The following is a 19,682-nucleotide window of genomic DNA, read 5'->3' as shown; positions in this document are numbered from 1 at the left end:
GAGACACTGTTGCTGTACCATTGGGCCAAGTACTTAACCCAGAATGGCCTCAGTAAATATCCAGCTGTCTACATGAATAACATGTAAAAATTGTAACCTATGCAAGTCACTGAGGATAAGAGCGTCTACTAAATTCCAGTAAAGTAATGTAATGTAACAGTTAGGATTTTCCGAGTAATTTCTCTTCCTTGTGTCTAGGTTCCCTGGTGTTTGCGGTCACAGTTACAGACGAAGACACTGGGCCAAATGCCCAGCTCCACTATTCCCTAACGGGCAAAAACTCTGAGAAGTTCAAGATTGATCCAGTTAGAGGCTCCATCACAGCCAGCGAGAAGCTGATGGGCAGTTCAGAGGTGACTTTCAGCGTCCGTGTGAAAGATGGTGGGACTAACCCCAAAACCGACACAACGACCGTGACCGTCAGATTCGTAACAGGCGGAGACTTCCCTGTCATCAAGATGGGACAGACCACTTTCACATTCCCTGAAAACCAAGCCGTTAACACACTTGTTGCCACAGTTGCTGGATCTTCCACCAGGGGTGGACCCTTGTCGTACTACATTGCCAGTGGAAACTTGGACAGTGCATTTCATGTGGACCAGCAGACTGGAGACCTGTCCATCAAGAAGCCTCTAGATTTTGAGAACATACAGAAGTATGTGCTTTGGATTGAGGCCAGAGATCAAGGCTTCCCCCCTTATTCGTCTTATGAGAAAGTGGAAATAACCATCTTGGATGTCAACGACAACTATCCCGTTTTCGAACGGGAGCCATTCCGGGCTGAGCTGTTGGAAAACCTGTCCCCACAGAAGGTCCTGATGGTGTCGGCCGTCGACAGGGACAGCGGGCCCAACGGACAGCTCGAGTACGCCATCATCGAGGGAAACAAGGAGAACAGCTTCAGCATCAACCGGGCAACGGGCGAAATCCGCACCTCCAGACCCCTGGACAGGGAAAAGGTGGCTCAGTATGTGCTCAAGGTCAAAGCCACCGACCGTGGCACCCCGCCGAAAAGCACCACTGTGAAAGTTCTTATTAGCGTGTTGGACGTCAATGACAATGCCCCCAGGTTCTCCAAGATCTTCAGTGCCACAGTGCCGGAGAACGCCCCCGTGGGCTACACTGTCACACGCGTCACCACCTCAGACGAGGACGCCGGCGCCAACGCGGTCAGCCGTTACTCCATCTCTGACACCAGCCTCCCCTTCACGATCAACACGAACACGGGTGACATCACCATCAGCAGGCCCCTCAACAGAGAGGATTCAGACCGCTACATCGTCAAAGTCTCTGCCCGTGACTCTGGCTGGACCGTGAGCACCGACGTGACGATATTTGTGACAGACATCAATGATAACGCCCCCCGTTTCAGTCGTCCGTCCTACTACCTGGACTACCCCGAGCTGACCGAGGTGGGGTCGGTCGTCACCCGCGTGTCCGCCACAGACCCTGACGAGGGCTTCAACGGGCAAATATTCTACTTCATTAAATCCCAGTCTGAGTTCTTCAGAATCAACTCAAGCTCTGGAGAAATCTTCATCAAGCAGCAGCTTAAGTACCAGAACTCCACCGGTGCGAGTGCCGTCAACATCAATCGCCACAGCTTCATTGTCACTGCATCCGATAGGGGGACCAAGCCCCTAATGAGTGAGACCACAGTCATCGTCAATATAGTGGACAGCAATGACAATCCACCTCAGTTTGAATCTGCCAGCTATTTCACACCTGTTACTAAGAGCGTCAAGGTGGGAACCAAGCTCATAAGAGTGGTAGCCAGTGATAAGAAAGACTTTGGAATGAACTCAGAGGTGGAGTACTTTATATCAGGGGGTAACAGCTCCAGCAGGTTCCGGCTGGACAAATCCAATGGGTGGCTCACTGTGGCTTCCTCATTGACCTCAGATATGAATAAGGTTTTTCTTATTGAAGTCACCGCCAAAGACAAAGGGAATCCCCCTCTGTCATCTAAATCCATGGTGCGTGTGGCAGTGACCGAGGAGAACCATCACACCCCGGAGTTCTCCCAGGCCCACGTCACGGCCACCGTACCAGAGAGCCTTAACGTCGGCACAGCCATCAGGACGCTCTCGGCCAGGGACAAGGACAAGGAAATGAATGGGCTCATCACCTACAACATCACCGTTGGCAACGAGGCAGGCCTTTTCGCAGTGAACAGCAGGACCGGTGCCTTGACCTTAGTACGCCCTTTGGATTACGAAGAAAAACAGACCCATGAGCTCAGAGTAACGGCTACCGATGGGGGATGGATCGCAAAGACTGGCTACGCCACGGTCACGATACATGTGACGGACGTAAACGACAACCCACCAATTTTTAGCCCAGAAGAGTATTTCCCAACCGTGCAGGAGAACGTCCCCAGTGGCACCAACGTGGTCAGAATGAACGCGACTGACAAGGATTCTGGGACGAATGCTGTGATAGCCTATGTGATTCAGTCCTCCGACAGCGACTTGTTTGTCATTGACCCGAACACGGGGATCATTACCACGCAGGGCTTCTTGGACTACGAAGCCAAACAGGCGTATCACCTAACAGTCAAGGCCTTCAATATCCCTGATGAGGAGCGCTGCAGCTTCGCTAACGTCAACATCCAGCTGAAGGGCGCTAATGAGTATGTCCCCCGCTTTGTCTCCAAGCAGTACTATTTCGAGGTCTCTGAAGCTGCCCCTAGAGGGACTGTGGTGGGGGAAGTGTTCGCCAGCGACCGTGACCTCGGAATGGACGGAGAGGTCCACTATTTGATTTTCGGGAGGAGCAGAAAGAAAGGCTTCGGCATCCATAAAAAGACAGGTCAGATATATGTGGCAGGCCCTCTTGACCGTGAGAAAGAGGAAAAGATCTCCCTCAAGGTCCTGGCCAAGAACGCTGGGAGTATAAGAGGAGCAGACATCGATGAGGTTTTCGTGAATATAACTATCCTGGATGCCAATGATCCGCCTGTCTTCACTGTGGAGCTGTACGACGTGCAGATCAGCGAGGGCCTTTCCCCAGGTAGTCTGGTTACTTTCGTCAGTGCCGCGGACTCCGACTCCGTCCCCAGCTGGAGCAGGTTCTCTTATTCCATGGCTGCGGATAATGAGAAAAACGCCTTCACAATTAATCCTCAGACGGGTCAGGTTTCAGTAGCGGCCGAGCTCGACAGGGAGTCCACACCTGTTTACAATCTGACCTTGCTGGCAGTAGATTCCGGCTCGCCCCCTGCTACTGGAAGCGCCACCCTGATAGTGACCCTGGAGGACATCAATGACAACGGCCCCACCCTGCTGACCACCAGCGGGGAGGTTATGGAAAACCAGCGTGCGGGGACGGCCGTCATGACCCTGAGCTCCACCGACTCAGACCTTCCTCCCAACCAGGGCCCATTCACGTACAGCCTGCAGGGCACTGCCTCCAGCTACTTTAGCCTCAGCCAGGCGGGAGAGCTGACTACAAGCCGTGAGATTGACCGGGAGCAGATCAGCGACTTCTATCTCCCCGTGGTGATCAGGGACTCTGGCGTCCCTCAGATGTCCTCCACAGGAACCGTCCACATCAAGGTCAACGACCAGAACGACAACCCATCCGAGCCCCGCACGGTGGAGATCTTTGTCCACTATTTTGGGAACCTGTTCCCCGGCGGGTCCTTGGGCAGCGTGAAGCCCCAGGACCCCGACGTGCAGGACGCTTTCCGCTGCTCCCTGGCCTCATCCGTGCCCAGCCTCTTCAGCATCGCCACCGGCACCTGCGACCTCAGCGCCCACGCCCGCTCCACCGACGGCACATTCGACTTCAAGGTGCGCAGCAGCGATGGGGTCCACGGGACGGTGGACAACAGCGTGCGCATCTTCTTCCTGGGGTTCACCAACGCCACTGTGGAAAACAGCATCCTGATCCGCCTCAAGGTGCAGGGGGTGAGGGATTTCCTCACCAACCACTACCTGAGCTTCCTGCGTGTGGCTAACTCGCAGCTGGCCGGGCTAGGCACCGGCGTCCAGCTCTACGGAGCATTCGAGCTTGACAACCAGACCTTCCTGATGGCCGCCGTGAGGCGGAGCTATGGCCAGTACGTCAACCCCAGCGGCGTGGCCACCTTCTTCGAGAGCATCAAAGATGTCGTCCACCGGCAGAGCGGCGTTTGGATGGACGCGGTGGACCACGACCCCTGCACCCGCAACCCCTGCCTGAACGGGGGCAGGTGCAAGCGGCGGCTTGGCGTGGGGCCCGACATAAGAACGGAGGAGAGCGTGCCAGTCATCCTGGTCTCCAACCAGCCCCTGCCGCCCTACGCTTGCAGCTGCATGCCGGGGTACGCCGGGGGCCTGTGTGAGACCGACATCGATGAGTGCCTGCCCTCCCCCTGCCACAACGGCGGGACCTGCCACAACCTGGTGGGCGGGTTTTCCTGTGCCTGCCCCGAGGGCTTCACCGGGATGGCATGCGAGCGAGACGTCAACGAGTGCCTGTCTAACCCCTGCAAGAACGGGGCGCTCTGCCAGAACTACCCCGGGGGCTTCAACTGCCTCTGCAAGTCGGGATTCACAGGTACTGTTTGCCAGCACATCGCTAATATCATATCTGTCCTTTGGGCAGCACAGCTGCAGCAGCTGGGCTCAAAACAAATGCATGCTTTGAACACAGCTCACACTCACAGTCCAAGGAAAATATTTGCTTCCAAGTGATTGCAGAAGCATTGTAACCTCAAGCATGGTGGTTTAAATGCCAGAAACAGTTTGCTTTTAGGATCACTAGTTGGGGGGTATCAGCTGTAATGCGTATCAGCTTGTCATGTTTATTTTAATAAAAGGAATGATGCAAAAACTGACCCAAGTACGGGGCTTACTGTAGACCGCTTACAGTTCACCGGTCTCGTATTTCACTGCATGACCTCCTTCCTGCAGGTCCAGTGCATATTTACAGATTTAGAACACTTTTTGCACTCAATCAACAATGTGCTTCCATTGCCAGACTTGGAAATGATGTAACAGCTTATTAAGATAATAGCTTTCTGTTAGACTTCTGTATTAATCGTCAGGCATCTTCTGTAATTCGAAAATTGATCAAGAAATGTAGGGTGGCTCCTTGTGGGTCAAAGCATCGCAGTAAATCACCTTAAAAAACACTGCTGTACTTTTGTACAGTATGCGGTAGATTACGGACTAAATAAAAGTGTTACTCTACCAGGGCAGTGAAGATGGATATGTATTAATTAAAACATTAGAATCACATTGTTTTCTCAGCTGCTGGCAGTATTATCTGAGGACATTTCTAAATGGGCCCTGCACAGACGTTCTGCCTCAGCAGAGAATCATTAAGTCATTACTGTCCTTTGTCATTATGACCATTACAGATGACCACAAGCCTTTATGTTCTGCTTTGGAGACAAATGGCTCTCCTAGAGAAATGCACCTTTTGGCTTACAGTAGTTTGTGTGCCCTGTCCGTGAACTCTTCGTTTCCTGTTTCTCTGGGCTCGTTTGGGGTGGGGGGGGGGGGTGTAAGGGCATGGGGGGTGAAGGAATGTACCTCCATTAAGATTTTTGTTCAGTGTTGTACAAATCAGACTACTATGAAAATAAATTACACAATACGGTCAATCTCACATTCCACTGTGGGGGAATGTACCATGCATTTGTGTTACTACCGTGACAAACCTTTATTTATTAATTTTTTTCATTTTTACTGTTTTCATTTCCATAGTGTTTCCATCTCACAATTTTGCTTTATGGGTCTGCTATATCCAGTGAAAGACAGAATTTACTTAATCCCTTACATTATCTCGACAGGGAAATGTTTACATGGCGGGGGTGGGGGCTGGGGGGGGGGGGGGTTCTCAGAAACGACGTCAGTTTACAAGGTGTAAGATTTACTGTGTTATTATTATGGCTGTACATGTATGGCTGCACAAAGCTCCATTGAGAGGCTATGGGGAACAAGGCACTGATGGTTTCTGGAGGGGCTTGGATATGCTGTGTGACTCATGTCTGTTCTCCTCATCCCACTTCATCCATTGTAATTTGTGTCGTTTTGTGAACCCAGGCAAAACGTGTGAGTCCGCCATCAATTACTGTGAGTGTAATCCGTGTTTTAATGGCGGGTCCTGTCAGAATGGCGTGGATGGATATTACTGTCATTGTCCATTTGGTAAGTGCTAATTGGACTAATCGACTGGAGCTTCAGCCCAGCGGCTGGCCCTTGTAATGGAATTAGTGCCACCAGTGATCTTTTTGAACATGTTCTGGGAATTCAGTCTGTCAAATGAAGCGATTAACTTGCTGAAATGTATAAAAAAAGCGCAAAGGAAATAAGTCATTGTGCCTTTATGTGGTATTATTTCTTAATCTAACAGCAGGTTTACTTTTGGGATCACAGTTGACTAGTATGACTTCTGAATGTCTTTACTATATTACATGTCTTACACATTGTATTTATTTTTTTCCCCATTTTGTCTTGATGTGCCCATATGATATTCACATGAAAATGGTGGACAGACAGATTGACTGAGATACTGTGATACTGTGAAATGCATAAATAAGCGTACACAAACATGATGTAAAGCATCTTCACATTTTACCTCAGGAATAGTAATTGCTTTTAAGTCCTGAAGTATGTACAGAATATCTAGTATGTGGGATATATGTTATTTTCCAGTTTAATTCCTGATTTTTCATTATTCAGGTGTCTTTGGGAAACACTGTGAACTGAACAGTTACGGCTTTGAAGAACTGTCCTACATGGAGTTCCCGAGTCTAGATCCAAACAACAACTACATCTATATAAAGTTTGCTACCATCAAGAGCAACGCTCTCCTCATGTATAACCATGACAACCAGACGGGAGACAAAGCAGAGTTCCTGGCTCTGGAGATCTTCGAGGGACGAATGCGCTTCTCCTTTAACTTGGGCAGCGGGACCTATAAACTAATGACCATGAAAAAAGTTTCAGATGGCCAGTTCCATACAGTCATCGCAAGGAGGGCTGGGATGGTGAGGAGCATTCTAATCCAACTTTATGATTGAGCTGTTTTATATATTGTGCCTAGTTATATTTAATTCCGTGGTTCACCTTTAAGAACGCACAGCATTGGGAAAGGAATTGTTAGATGGAATTGAACTTTTAAAAGAATAAGTGATATATGTATTGTGAATCTCATGATAGCTTTCTGCATGACAAACTTTTATGATTTTATTGTTGAAGGCAGTGTCCAAAATCACACTGGCAAGCTCATTTGATGGCAATCTTGAGTCTTTAGATTATAATTAAACTGTCCACACTGGTCGGTTCGCTTATGGCTTCCATAGCCTGTAATTATGCTTGAAAACCAAACTTGTTTTGATTTACGCTTGAGGCACAAAAAGGCCCTACCAGTTCGACAACAGAATCCCTCTTTTCTTTAACCTAAAAATGGCAGAGCACAGAGCAAATTCTGAGATATCAGGGGAGTGAAAAAAAGTTACCAGCTTGTCAGAGGTTTTATAAAGTAAGTCCCCTGCAGGACTTCAAATCTGTCATTTCCCACAGTGAAGTGGGATTTCAGAGGAAACTGGTAAAATCGTTAAATTGTCATTTTTGAGATAGTGCAGAGTGACATGATGGAAAGGTACACAACAAGCGGTGAGACATGTGATTCCGTCCCTCTGTACCGCAAATATTATATGTAGGCAGAAAAAGGCACCATGTTAACGCTGTAGACCGCACGAAAATAAAAGAAAAAGTATGCACGGGCTGTACTTAAGCGGCCAACTCCCTTAGGCTGTATAAAGCAAAGCTGGTGACCGTGTTTGGAGAAGGTGATGCGGGTCATTTAGGTGGTCCCGTGAAGGAATTCTCAGTTCCTCTACCTGCTTTTTAAGCAGATGTTAAATCCATATATACCTTCCTCCTGACGGAATAGAATAAAAAAAATGGACAGTATGTTAGATACTGTGCATTATAGTTTTATTCAGAAAGAACAGCACCCGAAATTAACACTGAAAATGAAATACACCAACAAGACTAATGTTCACTGGCAACTACAATACAGTATGTGATTGAAGAGGGGTGAAAGTATCAATCAAAACTTCACAATGTCATCACAGAAATAAAAAGGCGCTCCTGACTCGTATTCATCCAAAGGACTCTAAAGGAACCTGTGGTCCCGGCCTCATATAACTGTTCCAGCAAGTACTGCCCCAAATCTTTCCTTTTTGTTAATAGCTTTGCCTTTTTTCCCCCTGCATCGCCTCTTGTTTTCATCCGGTCAGATGTCAAACAGTGTTAAGCTTGGCAGTATATCCCCCCCTGCGCTCAGCGTGGCAGTAGATTGACACCAGTTGTGTGTTCTTTTGTTTATGGGAAAGGGGGTGCGTTCAGGGATAAAGAGTGCGTGGATACACAGGAATGCTCTCCCGTCTGCGCTCTTGCCGCTGAGGTAGCCTCTCCCGGGGGTCAGCACGGGACTCTGTATTATAAAAAGTTGCCCCGTTAACCAATTACGAGTGTTTACACCCCAGCCCCCCCCCCCCCCCCCCCCCAATGTTAACCAAACATAAACAGGCTCCTGTTCTGTCCCTGGAAAAAGCATTCGATATTAATTTAGAAGGCGTTTTGAAGGCACATTCCATACTTGTGTGAAAGACCTGACAGTGTGTGTACTCTGTGGTTTTGTGTTAAGGCCCCTGGTCAGAAAAAAAACAGCAGCATCATCATGGTGCGCGTGTGGCTCTGATGTGTAGCAGTTTCCTGCTACAGTCCGTTCTCTTGCTCAACAGTAAAAACCTTTTTCTTTTTTCTATCCTTGGAACTCTGAAAACTTTTCATATGAAAAAAAAAAAAACTTGTTTTCCATTGTTTTCCCTTTTGAGTATGTGCATCTGCGCCAGTAATTAGAAGCGGGAGTTTTGTGGCATGTCTCTTGGTCATTGAGGGCTCGCAGTGTGCCCCCTCCTCCCCACCCCCCCATACAGAAAGCGCACCACACGTGGAACGCTCAAGCCTTGTGCTTCAGCACGTCCACACTGTCTGCTTTTATGCAGATTTTAAACAGGCCCAAAAAGCAGCGTAGCCCACGCATGGAGGAAGGATGGAATGCCGGAGAACGACTCGCTCGTAAAGTGAAGCGAGAGAGGGGACCTCCGTGGGAGACCCCTATGAGGAAGAGCTCTATTTTAATCAACCTTTGGAAAAATCCGAAGACCTACACCTGCGCCGAGCCTTTGGAACAGATTTTATAATTTATAATTTTCGATTTACAAACACTCTATTATGGAATAATGACTGCACTGTACGGAGACCGCTGTAGTTTTTCAAGCAGCTTCTGTGGTCTACTGTGGGCCAGGGGGCTCTGTAGAGCTTGTTCTGAACTGTTCTGAGAACAGTGCTCTCACTCTGTACCTTAGCCTCGGATGGCATTACAATTCAATTTGTAACTGTTCTCAGCATGCACATGAGCCACTTGGGGAAGATGTAGTGTGATTAATGGTTTTATGGGTTTGACTTAAGCTCATTTGGCTCCAGTGAGCAGAAAATGACATGATGTAGTTCTGATGTCATAAACCCACAGTTTTACTGTAGTAGTCAATATTATGTTGATAGAATTGGTTGAATGCAAACTACGCCGTTTTTGTTTTTTTTTTTCATTTATACTTGTATTAATCTTTATGCATATGCATTCATGTTTATCTCCTCATTAGTTTGAGAAGTATTAATATTTATTGTTTTAGTGATATTTAAGTAGTTCTTTTAATATAATGCTGTTGTGATGGATGAATATGACAGCAGTGTAGCATAGCGGTAAGAAGCAGGATTTGTAACCGAAAAGTTGCCCATTTGATTCCCTGCTAGGGCACTGCCGCTGTACCCTTGGGCAAGGAACTTAACCCAAAAGTGCCTCAGTAAATATCCAGCTGTATAAATGGATAACACGTGAAATTGTAACTTGTAAAATTGTACTAATAATGTAATGTAATGTAATGTAATGTAATGTAATGTAATATGGCGTCCTGAATAAGGTCACCTGGTTTAACCGCATTTCTCTTGCATCCTTTAGGCTGCGTCTCTGACTGTGGATGTGTGCGGTGAAGACCAGGACCCTGGCTACTGCGCTGTCAGCAACGTGGCCGTCCACGCAGACTGGTAAGACGGGGGAGATGGGGAGGGCGAGGGGGTGGAGGAAGTGGGGGGACAGTGCTCAGGCCTTGAAGAAAAGCATTTTAAGTAAAGGCCACCTTTCAAGATGCTCTGCATGTAGGAGACATCACAAAAGTCATCTGTAACGGGGGTATTTACCAAACTGTCACACTGGAAAAAAAAGCCTTGAAATGAAAGGGCCTGCTTGGTGGGGGTAATCAGGAGCCATCGGGGCTAGATGACGAGCAGTGGGCTAGCTCCAGCCAGCTGAGGCTTCTTTACAGAAGGGCCGGCCGTCAGAGGACCGTGTGCTTGGTGAGGCGAGAGGCGCTGACCCCCGGTGGCTCTTTCTGGCCGACAGGATCCTGGACGTCCAGCCCAACCGGCTCTCGGTGGGAGGCGTCGCCTCCATTGAGCCCATCCTTCACCGGCGGGGGCAGGTCGCCACCCACGACTTTGTGGGCTGCATCATGGAGCTGGCCATCAACGGACGGCCCCTGGAGCCTGGGCAGGCCCTGGCGTCCCGCGGCATCCTTGACAGGTTTGGCATCCCCTCTCCGCATACCACCACACGTCGGGGGTTATTCTCTCCCGATTTCCCATTTTATGAATAGCGGGGCAGGGTTATTTTGTTTTTATTTATTTATTATTTTCTTTATGAATGGTGGCAATCAGGAGCTTTTAATATGCTAATGTTGCGCCTTTTTTTTTTGTTTGTTTGTTTCTGGGATCCAAAAGGCCTGGTCCTCCTCAATGCCCTTTGATTGTCTGCCTTGTCTCCCCGTTTCTGCAGATGCCCCAGACTGGAAGGCGCCTGCACTGCCGATCCGTGCAGGCACGGGGGCACCTGTGTGGACCATTGGTCGTGGCAGCAGTGCAGATGCATGGAAGGCTTCACCGGGAAGTATTGTGAGAAATGTAAGCGATCTATTCAATGCTTTATTTTCCCCTTCTGTACGTGTGCATTTTTTACCAGAGAATATTTCATTCTCAAAGTCTATCCTGTTTAATTGGTTAAATCACTTAATCATCTGCCACTGTAACATTTTAGTTTGTCAAAATAAATCATGTCGCTGTTTATGAGAGATTCACCCTAGAGCCAGCCAAACTGTGTTTGTGGAGCCAAACAATAAAATTCAGTGAGTCAATGGTAAGGACAAGTGTTGCCAAAATTCAGGAGTTGGTCACGTACACTTAAGGCCATAAAATAATGAAATGAAATATAGAATATGCAACAACATTTTATTATATTAGACTTTGGTGTTTCCAAAAAGTTTGGCAAGTTTCAAAATGTCAACCAAATGCAGGAGCACCGCATTGACTAGTACATTATGTGTCCTCACTGGCCTTTGTGTGTGTGACCCCCCTCCAGACATAACGGCCGACACCGCGTTGTCCCTGGACGGTACCGGACGCCTGGACTACTCCATGAACCAGAACCAGAAGCGCGACCTCTTACTGGGCCAGAGCCTGGGAGGTCCGGGCCGTGCCGGGCCGGGCCAGAACAGCCTGGAGGTGAAGTTCCGCACCCTGAGCAAGAGCGGGACCCTCCTCCACGTCCAGGAGAGCAGCAACTACACCACGGTGAAGGTGAGAGGGACGGGCGCGACAGGGCCTCGTCTCCGTCACCTCGTCCGCTGCCCCCACACTCCTTCCCCGCACACAGTTAAACGCTTTGACTGATGCTGGGCCCGCTTCCAGGGGCTGAAAACTCATTCATCTCCCTAACTGTTCCTCAGCTCCATTTTACTGCAGGACCCAAAGGCTCCCCAACCCCCAACTCTCAACCCCCACCCCCCGAAATGCCACCGCTCTAAAACACGAGGAATAATGTCTGACGTCCTAGTTAATAAATATCACAACAAGATGCGAAACAGATAATGCCCAGAATTTGTTTTCCAGATTTCTGCCTCAGACATGTCTTCCTTGGTCAGAAGGATTTTCAATTACAATTTCTGTGTTGCTGTTAAATCAGATCACCGCATACATTTTCTAAGGCTAAATCAGTCTTTTGTTTTCTAAGAAAAGGCAAATGGGGTTATTCTTCCCCTTGAGGCTTGGCTCACATATATACCTATATGATGGTACAGAGAAGCTGGCTGCCACTTCTCTCATAACTGAGCCAAAAACAAAAGGTTAAAAACCAATAAATTTATTTTAAAACCAAACGGACCAAGAAAGCAGCCTTCGCAAACCAGCAGCAGGGACAAAGTGAGTCTTCCCTGCTCCCCTGCCACACCAGTAACCAGTATTTAATCACCTTTCAATTAATCAGGTGTGACTCATTACCCAATAGGCTGGTACCCCAAACAAAACACAGGTGAGCACAATTGACAATAAGTGACAATTACCATTTAGTCCAAGGAAGAGGTGGTGAAGGCTCTCTGTCATAGATGGTATTGAGAACAAGTCAACAGGCTCATTGCTTATATTACTCGTAGTGATTTTTCTGTTTCTGCCCAATTTCTGCATTGTCAGATTATGGAATAAAAGGATTTGAAATGCTTGCCTTGAAGAGCGCTGTACCTTAATTATTTATGCAAACTGAATGGTTTCTGACCAATACACAACTTTTGTTTTTTGTTTTGTTTGTCCATGTGAAAAATTAAATTTAGGAATAGTTAAGCATGCAGGGCGATGTACTAAGTTAAGCCTGTTAGATAAAATTTCTAAACATGTGTTATACATATAAAAGTGTTCATTTAAGTGTTAATTGTCATCAGAGTCATGGATGTATTTTGAGAAAATACGCTGGTCGCTTGCCAAACGCAACACGACCAGAGAGAAATGCTATGTTCTTTTCCTGTAGTGTCAACACACAGCAATCACCCGCCCCCCCGTATCTTTTTCCCAGCTGAAGAACGGTAACATTCACTACATCTCGGACGCCGGCGTCGGGGGGAAGGTGGAGCGGATCCTGCCCGACGTGGCCCTCTCCGACGGCCACTGGCACTCGCTCCTGCTGCAGAAGAACGGCACGGCCACCTCCCTCCGCGTTGACGGGGCCCACCTGAAGGAGATCCTGCACCACACCCAGGACTTCGGAGGAGTCAACGTCCTCACCCTCTCGCTGGGGGGGATCCCCTCTGGGCCCACCCAGCAGAAATCTGCCTCAGGTGAGCGTCCCATACCAAAAAAAAAAAAAAAAAAAAAAAAAAACATCATCTCCTCCAGTCATTCGGAGGAAAGTTAATCATTTGGTTTATTTCATCAGTTTTTGACAAGCTAGCAATTACTCCAGTAATGTGAGGTAATTTGGTCGGTTTAATGGGGAACAATGGATACTCAAAGCTTGGGTAATAATAATGCAATGAGATATTATGATGGTTTAGTGAGCATAATGGCTTCAAATTATTCAGTGGTTAGTTTAAAAAAAATATCACCGGATGCATTTGAAGGAGGCTTGTGATTTAAAAGGCACATTTAGAACTGACATTGATTCTATAACAACCAACAGATTGTAAATCTTCTTCAAATGCTGTATCACTTTGCCAGACAGGAGACCACTGACCAGATTTCAAGAGAAAATTACGTATACTTACCTTATTGGTTTTCCCTTTCATTTGCCCACCCAGAGAGGAGGAAGTGGATAGAACAGGAGGCAGGGACAGATAGTGTGGGTTTCAACTTCCCCAAAAAGCCTCACAGATAAACCACTAATTAACTATTGCCTTTAATTCCAATTCTACTGTAAAGTGATGCTAATACAGAAGTGTCAGACAACGTTGTCTGATTGATTTGATACATCATTGCAGTGAGAAGTTTTACATGAAACACTGTTTCACTGGACAGTGACTACAGTATTGTAAGATTCACAATAATACGATTTCAGTAGCAGACCCATACCAGGGCTACATTTAAAACCATGCCTAAAGCTTTGCAGTGGCCAGATCAGATTCAAATTCAGATCTGTGCAAAATGTAAACAATTTGCATATAAACACCAACCACCAAATTCTATTGCACCAACTCCTCTTATTTATCCATATTAATTATTTACATATATTTGGTTTAATAAGATTCTGCAGGTCTGCTTTTGATATACAAACATCTCAGCAACACAAAAAAGGTTCATGATAAATTATGATAGATTTTCTGTACAGAGCTGTTCGTTTTCACTTGGTCTTTTCACATGTCTCACCATAACGTGCTCTGCTAGTGTACAAGGAGACAGATGATGTATAAAACCCATTGCAACAAACTGGTTAGTGGTCCTGTGAGTTTCTCCTGTCCACTCCTTCCGCAAAGCTTCCCCCCTCTCAGGTTTTAGATACCCAACATGCTGATTTGCCTCAGTGATGTCAGCCTTGTGACCCAGAACTGCTGCCAAAGAACAATGGATGTCTCGTCAATTTGCTTTATAGAACCCCACCTTCTCTAGAATGGAGTTGGCTCCCAGCCATGATGTATGTGCATGTGTGCATGCGTGTGCATGTGCATCCATATGTTTATTTATGTATGTGTACTTGGCCTACACTTTCAAAGAGTTGCCTTTCATTTATGTTTTTAATCACTGATAAAATAAAATCAGATGTTCTTATTCACATATGGTTGAATTCAGTCAAAAATATCTTTATATATTTTTGGAGGCAATGTTATAAGAGTGTGATGGTCTAAAGGGTTGAGTTAGGTCTTGAAGGTCAGAAGATGAATGGGAATTCCTTGCTGCAGTTCCTGCCTGCGAGACCATTTTCAAATGCATCCAATATTTCTGAAGCCAGAATCGTTAGAGCTGCATCAAGATGTGTTAAGATGTGAATGGCCGAGGTGTCTTCCAACAGGACATGTGGTAGAGATGCTGGCCAGTGCTAAACCACTTAACCGTCCAAACAAAATTCCTGCCATACTGTACTGATAATAGCTCTCAGTTCCTGTCATTTTGAAGGAAATTATTCAGCTACATTGCACATTTTGGAAAGCGATCAGTCTCGCCTCACTCGGATATTATTATTTTACAGACCGCTGCTGTCTTGATAAGCGGCCAGGAGTACTTCCTGTCATCCCATCGGCTCTTCCCCTTCCTATTTTTCAGGCTTTGATGGCTGCTTCGCCTACGTGAAGTACAACGGAGACACCCTGCCCTTCAGCGGGGAGCACGACGCCGTCACCATCTCCAAGACCCACTCGTCCGTCAAGGTCGGCTGCCGGGGGCCCAACGTTTGCGCCAGCAACCCCTGCTGGGACGGGCTGATGTGCGTCAACCAGTGGCACAACTACCAGTGTGTGCCGCCGGGTGACTGCGTCTCCGGCCCCTGCCAGAACGGGGGCAGCTGCGAGCCCGGCCCCCAGTCGGGGTTCACCTGCGCCTGCCCGGAGTTCTACACTGGCAGGACGTGTGAGAGCGTGGTGGCCTGCGTGGGGGTGCAGTGCCCCTCGGGCACCCTCTGCAAGATGGCGAGCAACGGGGGCTTCGTCTGCAGCCCCAGCCCCATAGCAGAGGAGATGACCCTGCCCATCTGGGCCGTGCCGGCCATCGTGGGCAGCTGCGCCACCGCCCTGGCCCTGGTGGTGCTGAGCCTGATTCTCTGCAACCACTGCAGGGGCCGGCGGAGCAAAGTGCCAAAGGAAGAGAAGAAGCCCAAGGAGAAGAAGAAGAAGAAGGGCAGCGAGAACGTGGCCTTCGACGACCCGGACAACATCCCGCCGTACGGGGACGACATGACAGTGAGGAAGCAGCCCGAGGGGAACCCCAAGCCGGACATCATCGAGAGGGAGAACCCCTACCTGATCTACGACGAGACGGACATCCCGCACGGCAACGAGACCGTCCCCAGTGCACCCTGCGCCCCCTGCGTGGGCCCCGAGGCCGACATCGAGCACTACGACATCGACAACGCCAGCAGCATCGCCCCCTCCGACGCCGACATCATCCAGCACTACAAGCAGTTCCGCAGCCACACCCCCAAGTTCTCCATCCAGAGGCACAGCCCGCTGGGCTTTGCCCGCCAGTCCCCCCTCCCGCTGGGCGCTAGCAGTTACACCTACCAGCCCGCCTACAGCCAAGGACTGAGAGCCACACCCCTCAGCCACTCCACCTGCCCCACCCCCAACCCTCTGTCTCGCCACAGCCCCGCCCCCTTCGCCAAACCTTCCACCTTCTACCGCAACAGCCCCGCCCGGGAGCTGAACCTGGCCCGCAGGGAGGGCAGCCCGCTGGACCTGCACGGAGAGGCCTGCCAACCTGGCGTCTTCAACTACGCCACCCGCCTGGGGCGGCGGAGCAAGAGCCCGCAGACCATGGCGGGCCACGGCTCCAGGCCCGGCAGCCGCCTCAAGCAGCCCATCGAGCAGATCCCCCTGGAGACGGGGCCGCCGGTGGGGCTCTCCATCGAGGAGGTGGAGCGGCTCAACACGCCCCGCCCCAGGAACCCCAGCATCTGCAGCGCCGACCACGGCCGCTCCTCCTCCGAGGAGGACTGCCGGAGGCCGCTCTCCCGGGTGCGCAACCCCGCCGACGGCATCCCCGCCCCGGAGTCCTCCTCCGAGAGCGACTCTCACGACTCCTTTACCTGCTCCGAGATGGAGTATGACCGCGACAAGCCCGTGGCCTACAGCTCCCGGGTGCCCAAGCTGTCGCAGGTCAACGAGTCGGACGCCGACGACGAGGAGTACGGCGGCCGGCTTAAGCAGCGGCGCTACTCCAGCCGGCGGGCGGAGGGGGGGCCCGGCGCCTCCCAGGCCCCCCTGACTGACCATTACACCCTCCCTCACAAACTGGGCCAGCAGGCCGGGAGCTTCAACTGGGACAACCTGCTTAACTGGGGCCCGGGCTTCGGCCACTACGTCGACGTCTTCAAGGACCTGGCCCTGCTTCCCGAAAACGCAGCTGCGAAAGACATTGAAATGAACAGTGGGGATGGATCTGTGACCATTCTGAACGAGGGGGAGGCGGAGCAATATGTATGAGACTTAATTTATGTCGACTGATTGTTTCATGCTGTTTTATTAAAATGGACAGGATATAAATAATGAACAGAGGACATTGAATAAGCAGTATTTTCATTCCTATGTTGTTCAAATAGGACGATCTTAAATGCGGTAAGGCAGAAATGACATCTGAAAGTGTTATGTATTCAGTTTTTTTTTGAAGGGTTTTGCCAGTCAGCCAGGCACAATCATTTGTCATAAATCATATCACCTTGATTTTACATACTGTATCCATCAATACCAAATAATTCATTCAAATGCACAGAAGTGGCCGTATGTCAGGCTGGATAATTAAAATGTCTGTGTAAGCTTAATTAAATTTAGCTTTCACTTCATTAATTATGAATACTGCTTTTGCCTTGCAATACTTCCGTATCAAATTACACAGATCATATCTCAAGATAAAACAGTAAGACTTGCTGCTCAACCCCTTCTATGTTCTCATTAAAAAAAAGCATGTGTGTTTGATGTGCTGAACCTGAAGGATTGTTGTATGAGCACACTAGTTGGCCCGCACTTTAAATTTGTCCTGCCAGTGTTATGAAAAGCAAGCCGACACACCTTTCCATATCTTCACATTCACACTCAGAAGATTGGCGAAGAGTTACGAAGAACTGAGATTAACGAACTGAGCTGCTGCCTTACAGACATTTGAGGATTTTTTTGTCTTTTTTTTTTTTTTTTTTTTTTTGGAGGGGAGTGGGGGAGTGGGTGGCGGGGGGGGGGGGGGGGGGGGGGGGGTTAAAATGTTTTGTGAATATCACTGCCACAGTCATGAGACTGTCCTCCTCGAACGCCAGTGGGCGGGAGGCACGGAGGCCTGATTCTGATGAACCCCCTGCCGTACAGAGACTCTAGCATCTTGTATATTTTTACTCAAAGGTATCCCTCCAAGGAATTGTTGTCAGTGTTTTGTTTTTGTCTTAGAAAAAAAGTGTACGGTTTCTACTTTTGTACTGTTTATTAACTTAAATTACTTAAGCTGTGTTTTTATGGATATTTTCATATGCTGAAAATAATGTTCTTACTTTCAGGGAAAGTAAGATGAAGTACTTATTTTTTACATTTGTTACTTATGTAACATCAGTATTTTCCACTTTTGATAAAACTGTAACATAATGTATGCTTTATACATGTAAAAGCCAATAACAGAATAAAATATTTATTTACATTCTGTATTTTTTACACATTAATAATAATAACAATAATAATGTGGTGTTAGAGGCAAAGAGTGCCAAAGAGGGAAGAAATATTAGTCTTTTTTTTGTTGGAGCAAAGCACAGATGCCCCTCTAAGATAAAAAAGTACCATTTAAGCCCAGATTACCATTCAATAATGTGGGTGGTAAGGTATTTTAGACCCGAAGGACTCTGCCTCTTTTTGACTGGAGTTTATAGAGAGTCCATGCTGAATTGAACAAAACATTTTAAAGAGCTAAATGAGGGCCTAAATGAAACTGAGCTCGGCTTGCTGTGGGCCAAACACAACACTGACGAGACCCAGCGATGCAGGACTCTATTCTGCTTTCAACAGCTCTTTCCATCTGGTTTATTGAGCGGAACATTTTTTCAAAGCCCCGGTGATGGGGTCCGAAGCACGCTTATCTTCTCCCTCATCGCGAGCGTGGGTTCGGTTCGAGAAAGCCGGGCGCCGGGGGCCCGGCGAGGAGTGACAACCGAAATCTGTGTGAATTTAGCTCCTGGAGAGGTCTGACGGACAGACCGGCGTACCGGCGAAACCTTCTGGGCAATGTTCTGCCATGCTGAAGTTAAAATAATAATAATATTAATATTAATAGAAAAAGACCTCATGTGAAAACGGTAAAAGGAAAGGAATTCAAATAAACTTCACCTCATTCCCTAGATGTGCATGATGGACAGGGTAAGGGTATGAAATCCAACAGAGAGGGGAAAAAAAGGCAGACCATTTGTGTTTCTAAGCTGGAATGATTTGGGACGATATGCCACCTTGCTGCTCTGAAGGGGAGAGATACGCACAACTCAATCGCTCAAAGGATTGACGGTGTTGTGCGATTTTCTAAAATGGAGTGTGTTCACAGAAGAAGTACTATTGTGGTTGGTGGTGACCAGGGGGAACTCCTGCCACTCCAGAGAAAAAGACCCTAGCCTTCTGTAAACTTGCCTATTGTGATTCTGGCAGGACAAGATAACATTATAGGAGCTGTAGAACAACAGATAGCTGCTCAAAAGTTCATTAGTCCAGCATTGTTTGCAGTTATCAGTGTTACCATTCTTAAAACTTTGTAAGGTTCCCATGAATGATGTTGTTATAATGTTAGCAGCACCAACATAGGTTTGAAGGCTCTTATATTGATCTTCAAAGTCTGTCTGTCAAAATTGCTCCTCTGCTGTGGATGTGAAGGTAGCTTGTGGAAATTTCCCATCTCACTGTATGCCAAGTTATTTTCAAACCTGCAAGTATTGTCCGGTGCAATCTGTCACAACTTGACAACACTTAAAAAAAAAAAAAAAAGTTAAGTGTCAACTATGCTCACTTTTTCATGTTGTGCCATTGTGTTGTATGCTTGCCTGTGCTGACCTTCTGAATTTTGAAAATTCTCCTATTTTGATGACCAGGATGCTTAGAATGGTATTCTCAGAGACAACAATAAATAAAGTTTAATGACGCATAG

The 19,682-nt window shown here is 47.9% G+C and overlaps 1 protein-coding gene across 1 annotated transcript in view; it reads left to right on the top strand.

The window, feature by feature from the left end:
• The window catches only part of LOC118793067 (protocadherin Fat 4), an 84,474-nt gene extending 66,811 nt beyond the window's left edge, over nucleotides 1-17,663 (top strand). The window contains exons 9-17 of the mRNA XM_036551017.1: nucleotides 199-4,542; nucleotides 6,036-6,140; nucleotides 6,675-6,982; nucleotides 10,024-10,109; nucleotides 10,465-10,644; nucleotides 10,897-11,021; nucleotides 11,476-11,693; nucleotides 12,958-13,219; nucleotides 15,135-17,663. Of these exons, the coding sequence (XP_036406910.1) occupies nucleotides 199-4,542; nucleotides 6,036-6,140; nucleotides 6,675-6,982; nucleotides 10,024-10,109; nucleotides 10,465-10,644; nucleotides 10,897-11,021; nucleotides 11,476-11,693; nucleotides 12,958-13,219; nucleotides 15,135-17,008 (7,502 nt within the window). The 3' untranslated portion in view covers nucleotides 17,009-17,663. The remainder of the gene's footprint in view (nucleotides 1-198; nucleotides 4,543-6,035; nucleotides 6,141-6,674; nucleotides 6,983-10,023; nucleotides 10,110-10,464; nucleotides 10,645-10,896; nucleotides 11,022-11,475; nucleotides 11,694-12,957; nucleotides 13,220-15,134) is intronic.
• Nucleotides 17,664-19,682: the final 2,019 nt, after the last annotated feature.

The sequence above is a fragment of the Megalops cyprinoides genome, chromosome 18, assembly GCF_013368585.1.
Source record: "Megalops cyprinoides isolate fMegCyp1 chromosome 18, fMegCyp1.pri, whole genome shotgun sequence".
Classification (NCBI taxonomy): Eukaryota; Metazoa; Chordata; class Actinopteri; order Elopiformes; family Megalopidae; genus Megalops; species Megalops cyprinoides.
This window is presented reverse-complemented; position numbering and strand designations above follow the sequence as displayed.